This window comes from Helianthus annuus, chromosome 10 (genome assembly GCF_002127325.2).
Source record: "Helianthus annuus cultivar XRQ/B chromosome 10, HanXRQr2.0-SUNRISE, whole genome shotgun sequence".
NCBI classification, from domain to species: domain Eukaryota; kingdom Viridiplantae; phylum Streptophyta; class Magnoliopsida; order Asterales; family Asteraceae; genus Helianthus; species Helianthus annuus.
In genome coordinates this window covers 93,010,525-93,018,738 of record NC_035442.2, presented here as the reverse complement: position 1 = coordinate 93,018,738, position 8,214 = coordinate 93,010,525, and the positions used below count along the sequence as shown (strand labels likewise).

Sequence of the window (8,214 nt, the reverse complement as noted above, 5' to 3'; positions counted from 1 at the left end):
ATCACCGAGTTAAACGATCGTCACAAACACATAAAATTATCCAACTTACAAAAACCCTCCATCTGGAGGAAACCACTAGGAGATTAGCCGCTCATCTCGATTGAATGGTCTTCAAAGGCTTGATTAATAATTAAAATCATCATATTCATTATAATATAATATAAAGAATAATGATAATATTAATAAAAATCTAATGTTCAATGAATGATGATGATGATCGTTGATGTTGTTTGCTCCACAAAAGTCAACCACCAAATATGTGTTGATGAGAATTGATGATGTTCCCAAAAGTGACGGCTGCCTCTTCTCCTTGTCTGCGTGTATATATCTTTAGATGATGTGATGATGATGGATTTTATGAGGATTGATGGTTCCAAAGTTCCAACTCCCTCCAAACCTAAAGCTGCCGTCAAAGAGAATGATGATCCTCCCAAAATAAAAGTTTTCGGTCCAAGATCATGATCATCCGTTGTTGACTATTTTATCTCTTATAAAATCCCAGCCGTCCATTCAAACTCGTGGGCCCCAAATCCTCACACGCGTCTTTTTTTTTCTTTCCAAGTCGTAGGCTACAACTCAACTTGTAAGCTACGTTTTAAAAATTCTGCTCAAACATTGTTACCAAACCGTAAGCTATAGTTCCAAACTGTAGCTTACGAAACAAGAATTCTGTTCAAAATCCAAATGACACAAGGAATTCCTTCTTCCTCTCATCTTTCAACAATAGACATTTAAGCCCCTGTACTTTTAGTCTTCTCACTTCTTGCATATAAGAGCTTCATATAAGTTCCACAAAGTACCGAATTGACCCCTGAACTTTATACCTCTTTAACTCTTGCACATATAAGATCCACATAACTTTCATAAGTGACCGAATTAGTCCCCGAACTTCATTGTTCCATACTTCTTCCACCTGAGAGCCTTTGTATCACCCGAACAACTTCAAGACTCCCTCTTGAGCCGCGATATCCCATCTTATGCTCACACTTTCATATTTAACCCTCGTAAATGCACCGATTTACGTATTTTTCCTGCAAAACACCAAATTCTCATAGTTACTTCATTCCAAGCAAATAGACACATCGAATACACATAAATCATCATATTTAAACACTCTAAAGCTCGGGTTTCACCCTCTCCATCACATTCCCACACTTTCCTTTGCTTGTCCCCAAGCAAACCAACCAGAACTAGTCACCATAGCAACCCCACCTTTAAACCCCTTAACCGATTCAGCCTGTGCAGTCCCAAGTCATACCCATCCCATAGACTGACACAATCGAGATTGACAGTTTGACAAATAAATGATGCAATTTTAAAACTCAAGACTTGTCTATCTAAAACTAACATGTTTACAATGAATCACATGCTACACACCCCTCACAATGATCACTCCTCTCGGGCTAATATCTGGACTAGCGTGTAATGTGCTAGTATATAAACACTCAATAAGCAAACATGAAATCCTGCAATCATAGGCTTGTATGACAATCACACCTCCACTGTATCGTCTAACATGGCACACATCAAAAGGGCTTTCGGGTTTTGGGTTTAGGGTAAAGGTAGTAAATTTTTTTCTTTTCTAATTGGCTCACAAACAACAACCAAACCGTGATACTTCATTCAAAAACAACTTATACTATTGGGTTGGTTTCTACCCAAGAACATAAACGACATTCACAATATTTCTATTTTTGCTCTTTTCTTTTTCATTTTCCACATATTTTTCTATTTTTCTCTTTTCCTTTTTTTCATATTTTTTCTTTTTCATAGCAATATCATCACGGTCGGTTTTTCAAGATAAACAATGGGTGAACAAACGAAAGGTAGATAGGCTCAACATGGCTACTAAGAGAAATTTGGTGAATAACACAAAAGAAACACAAACACAACGGTGTAACGGGAAATCCTATTGCCTTTATCATCTATGCGCACATGTCAAACCCACAGTGTTAGCATGCATCAAATCACACAAGTTCTAACACAGAATAACACGTAGCTTGCACTCAACAATTGAATTCATCATATAGTGTATCCTATCCGTCTACAGGCTCAAAATCTCACCAAGAAAAGGTAAAAAGGTTGAGGACATGTAGCATATGCGATTAAAACATGTTACCCCTAGATAGACATCTCTTTTAAACTCGTTTCCTCTAAAACACTTGTCAGATCTACTCTCATGAAACTTAAAGGGACAACCATGATAAGGGACTAATCTAGCTTACTACCGGTAAGAAGCCTATTAGTGATTGAAACTTTAGGTTTTCGTATCTAATTAGCTTGTTTAAGGCGATGAAAAATTTTAAAATTTTCAACATTTTCAATTTTTACCAAATTTCATCGATTTCAACCACTTTCAATTGCTTCAAAGCTTTATCCACAAATCCCTTCCCGGGCTCCCCCATCCCCACACTTGGGATACATTGTCCCCAACGTATGGTGCTTTTAAAATATAAGCCCAGGAAAACAAACCAACTATCCTAAATGAACGGCTAACTCATAACAAAACAAAAAAAACACATCCCCTAAACAAAACAAAGTTTCACACCACCAAAAACAACAAAACACACCAAAGACAAATTAAGATAGATAAACACATGCACCTGATCATGTGTCTGTAGTGATGCGACTGTTGTGCTTTAACCGGAATAGATGTATTCCATAGATTCTTTGACATCTCACCGGGGATGTTGCGAAACATCCCCACACTTGAATTATTGCATCCGTGAAGATAGAATCAAGAACCTATCAAAACACAAACACAACACCAACACAAAACAACACAAAACAAGGTACACTGCTCTACATCCTCGGGCTGCCTCCCGAGAGCGCTAAGTTTTAGGTCTTCAGCCAGACCGTACCTGATGTACTCAGGGAGGTTCATTTGAACGCTTGCCTCCCCATTTCTCTCCATACATCATCGTCCAATCTTGTGGAAGGTTCGCAGCTCCACGCCAGTTGAGTTCAACCTCAGCCTTGTTGCCCCACTCACTCCCACCATCGGGTGGTTTTCTTGCAATTGCTCTTCCTCTCACAGCTGTCTTGTTCACCTGCCTTCCATCATTCGTTAACTCAGACCTGCAAAAATTACCTCCACTCGAACCAATCTCATTAGTAGCACCTGTGGGACTCACATCATTCAGAAGATCATAAGCAATAGATTTTAAAAATACATTGAAATACAGCTTACGATTCTTGTAACTTAAAATTACCATCCCGTTTCTGCACTCGATTTGTGCATTTGCTGTATACAGAAACGGGCGACCCAAAATTACCTTCGGTTGTGCGTAGGTCGGTGCGGTTGCATAATCAACCACCATAAAATCGACCGAGTAGTAGAACTCGCCGAGCTGAATTACCACATCCTTTACAACCCCTCGAGGTTGCTTTAAACTCGCATCCGCAAACATGGCCATTTGATCAATTGCGTGTAACGGACCAAAGTCGTACTGGTCATAAAGGCTACCGGGAAGAACACTCATCCCAGCTCCATAATCCAACAATGCCTTGTGGATTTTGAACTTTCCCACTCGAATCGGGACGACCGGCTCTCCTGCGTCACACCCATCTCCATCCTCATTTGCGCCACTTAAACCTGCAATCACATGGGGAACAGAAGAAGTTAAAAATTTATCATTCAAATTGTTTTTAGGAACGAAACTTACCCCGCTGACTGGTATATTCTTCCCGTGCTTGGGGTTCGTTTGAGTGTCACTGGGAAGCTTCCCGTTTTGCTGTTTCAACTCCTTCACATCGGTTGCAAGTTGGGCCATTTGTGTGGTTAATGACTGAACGGCTTTATCTTGCATCTCATCCTTTTGAGCAAGATTTTTCAATTCAAGCCTTTGATTTTGTAAATCAAGTTGAATTGCTTTCAACATCTCCATCATATCATTATTCACCTGACCATTACCTTGCTGGTAGTTCCTTTGATAACCGACGTTATTTTCCCTCTGATAGTTATTTTGATTTCGGGGCTGGTAATACTGATTGTTGCCTTGGGAACCCGAATACCTGTTCCCACTACTTTGCAGCATATTCACATCATCCTGCTTACCAATTATATTAGGGCACTGATCAGCGACGTGCCCTATATCCCCACAATGACCGCACAACGGGTATTGTCCACTAAAATCTGGTGGATTGTCCACCGCTCTCACTACCGATTGTCGTGTACTTCTAGAGGATTGAGCTTTGCGTTTTGACACCCTTGCGGTTCTTTCCAAATATTCCCAATCATCTTCTTCGTAATTCATTCCAAAAGTACCATTGGATATTGAATTTACATCCCTGGCATCTTCATCTGTTAGGCCTTCGTGGAATGTATTAATAAGCTCCCATAAATATATCTCATGATGTGGACAGTTCTTGAGCATCATTTTGAAACGATTGAACGCTTCGTGAAATAACTCACCAGGTTGTTGTCGAAACACTCGAATATCCTTCCTTGCATTGTTAGTACGCAAATGAGTATAGAACTCATCTAAAAATTGTTGTTGCATTTCGCCCCATGTGAAGATCGAAGCTGACGGTAGCGAATGAAACCATTGTTGTGCTTTGTCTTCAAGTGTGAATTGGAAAAGCACCAATTTCACATCATCAACAGAGAAACCTTGGCTGCTGATTGTGTTGCAACGTGCATCATATGCAGCAATGTGTAGATATGGTTCTTCATGTGCGTGACCATGAAACTTAGGCAGATTGGATATTGATTCTGTTCGTACTTCGAATGACCGCCCTCCTTGTAATTGCGGGATCACAACCGGTGATGGGTTGTTAACTATAGCAGGTCTGAAGTGGCTCTCTATACCTCGAACTGGACCTTGATTATTTCGTCGTGGAATTCCTTCCGGTAAAATCACTGGTCGGTGTAGGTTTCGTGGCAGCGGTCTCGCCTGACCCTGCATCTGAGGTACCAGTGGTGGTAATGGAATGTCCACCACCGGCCTTCTCGGAACAGGCTGCTGATTGACTGGGTCAGGTTGATTATATTGATGCTGTATCGGTATCGGTTGCACCTACGGTTGTTGATATGGAACTTGTTGTTGCTGCAAAACCGTTTGATAACCCAAAACATTCTGATTCCCCTGTTCTAATACTCTCGATCCCATATTCCCTTTGTAATTACCCAATTGCATTCCTTGCCGCTCAGCTTGATTACCGTAATTATCATACTCATCGTAATCATCCCCAAAATCCCTTGGACTATTCCCTTGCTCAAGTATTGAAGGTCTGAAAGAGAACCGTTGATGCTGAGCTGGTTGGTAATGGGATGGTTGTGTCGGTAAATAAATTGAAGTGGATGAGTTAACGGGTTGTGCTTGATTAGGTAGGACGGTGCTCTGATCATCAACGATCCTCACGTATGGTGAAGAATGTTGAATGCTAGAAGTTTGGGTGTATGTTGGGTATTGGAATGATATTGGTTGAGTTGTGAGGGGTGGCATGTTGTCTAAATCCGGGAATGGTGGTGGTGGTATAGATGGAAGTGGAGAAGCAGCTTGGGTGGTTTGTGGTTGTTGTTCAGACGGTATAAAGGTGTTGGGTGATGGCTGTGTAGGAGTCGGGGTGAATTGAGTTTGTTCAGTTGAAGTTTCGGGTTGTTTCTCGAGGTTGCTTGAATTCTCCATTGCTTTGAGATTCGATGTTAATGCTTGCACTACTTTATTTTCTCGTTGCACAACTCGGGTGTGCCTAACGGTTCTCTCGATTTCCGGATCAAAAACTTGTGGTGAAGCTTTTCCGGAATTTCTCGTATGATGCATACAAATATGAGATCACATGCGCAACACAAACAAACAAAATCTCGCGTAATTCTGAACAAAACAAAACAAAATAAACTGAAACTATTTTTGGATTTTTTTTGTATATTTTTTTTTACTAAACTAGAACTTAACACTAAACACTTTGCGCACGCCTCCCCGGCAACGGCGCCATTTTGATGTCTGTCGTTAGTGACATGCAAAAACCGAAATAAACTAGTAGCTAGAGTAAGTCGGATATCGAACCAGAGGAGGATTGTGGAAAGTGTTATTATGCTAAGTATTAATTAACTAATTCTAAAAAGTAAAAATCAATTGAGAGTTTGATTATTTGTGAGAATTATCTAAATTAACGAACGAAAATTGTGATTTAAATCAATAGGAGAGAAGATGGTCCCTCCAGATGTCAGGTTTTCCAGTTAGATTTAGTTATGTGTTTAATCGAAACACTTACATAGACATAAGTGTTGAATCTAATTAACCAGTTGTGATAACCAATGACTAAGTACTCCGGTCAATACATAATGGGAGGTTATCGAATGATTATCAATTACAATTACAAACCCTAATCCCATGTCAAATATATCCCAATTACTAGAACTCTCGGGAACTGAATGCTTAGAAATTAAGGTTTAAATAAATGCAATTGTTTACAACCAATAAATCAAATCAAAGGTGAAAAGCATCGAATGCTTAGATCACCGAGTTAAACGATCGTCACAAACACATAAAATTATCCAACTTACAAAAACCCTCCATCTGGAGGAAACCACTAGGAGATTAGCCGCTCATCTCGATTGAATGGTCTTCAAAGGCTTGATTAATAATTAAAATCATCATATTCATTATAATATAATATAAAGAATAATGATAATATTAATAAAAATCTAATGTTCAATGAATGATGATGATGATCGTTGATGTTGTTTGCTCCACAAAAGTCAACCACCAAATATGTGTTGATGAGAATTGATGATGTCCCCAAAAGTGACGGCTGCCTCTTCTCCTTGTCTGCGTGTATATATCTTTAGATGATGTGATGATGATGGATTTTATGAGGATTGATGGTTCCAAAGTTCCAACTCCCTCCAGACCTAAAGCTGCCGTCAAAGAGAATGATGATCCTCCCAAAAAAATGTTTTCGGTCCAAGATCACGATCATCAGTTGTTGACTATTTTTTCTATTATAAAATCCCAGCCGTCCATTCAAACTCGTGGGCCCCAAATCCTCACACGCGTCTTTTTTTTTTCTTTCCAAGTCGTAGGCTACAACTCAACTTGTAAGCTACGTTTTAAAAATTCTGCTCAAACATTGTTACCAAACCGTAAGCTATAGTTCCAAACTGTAGCTTACGAAACAAGAATTTTGTTCAAAATCCAAATGACACAAGAAATTCCTTCTTCCTCTCATCTTTCAACAATAGACATTTAAGCCCCTGTACTTTTAGTCTTCTCACTTCTTGCATATAAGAGCTTCATATAAGTTCCACAAAGTACCGAATTGACCCCTGAACTTTATACCTCTTTAACTCTTGCACATATAAGATCCACATAACTTTCATAAGTGACCGAATTAGTCCCCGAACTTCATTGTTCCATACTTCTTCCACCTGAAAGCCTTTGTATCACCCGAACAACTTCAAGACTCCCTCTTGAGCCGCGATATCCCATCATATGCTCACACTTTCATATTTAACCCTCGTAAATGCACCGATTTACGTATTTTTCCTGCAAAACACCAAATTCTCATAGTTACTTCATTCCAAGCAAATAGACACATCGAATACACATAAATCATCATATTTAAACACTCTAAAGCTCGGGTTTCACCCTCTCCATCAATCATGTATCCAACCTACCTCGCAGCGCGATTTCGGTCAAGCCCTAGAGCATCGCATATGACAATCGTCAAACGCATATTACGCTACCTGAAAGGAACTCCAAGCTTGGGGTTGTGGTATCCAAAGGATGGCGACTTCACGCTCGAAGGGTATTCTGATTCCGAATTCAGCTGCTGCAAAGTCAACGCCAAATCAACAACTGCGGGATGCCAGTTTTTTGGATCCCGATTGGTCACCTGGCAATGTAAGAAGCAGACCTCTGTTGCTTTGTCTACATGTGAGGCTGAGTATGTATCTGCTAGCAGCTGCTGCTCCCAGATCCTGTGGATCCAGCAACAGATGCGCGACTACGGTTTGCAATTTCTTACTTCTCCCATCTTTGTTGATAATGAGGCAGCTATAAACATAACAAAAAATCTTGTTCATCACGCTAAAATGAAACAGATTGAAATTCATCATCACTTCATCCGAGACTGTTTCGAGAAGAAGTTGATACGAATTGAGAAAATCCACACCGATGAACAAAAAGCTGATTTACTGTAGGATCGTTTTCACGACCAAATGAGTCAATCAGAGGCAATACACAACTATTTGAGTGGCGGAAACAAACA

At 39.9% G+C, this 8,214-nt stretch overlaps 1 protein-coding gene across 1 annotated transcript; it reads right to left on the bottom strand.

Annotated features, from left to right (window-relative positions):
- Nucleotides 1–5,018: 5,018 nt before the first annotated feature.
- Nucleotides 5,019–5,630, bottom strand: LOC110882044 (proline-rich receptor-like protein kinase PERK2). Its single transcript, XM_022130145.1, has one exon. It carries the CDS (start codon nt 5,628–5,630, stop codon nt 5,019–5,021), a length of 612 nt encoding a protein of 203 aa, XP_021985837.1.
- Nucleotides 5,631–8,214: the final 2,584 nt, after the last annotated feature.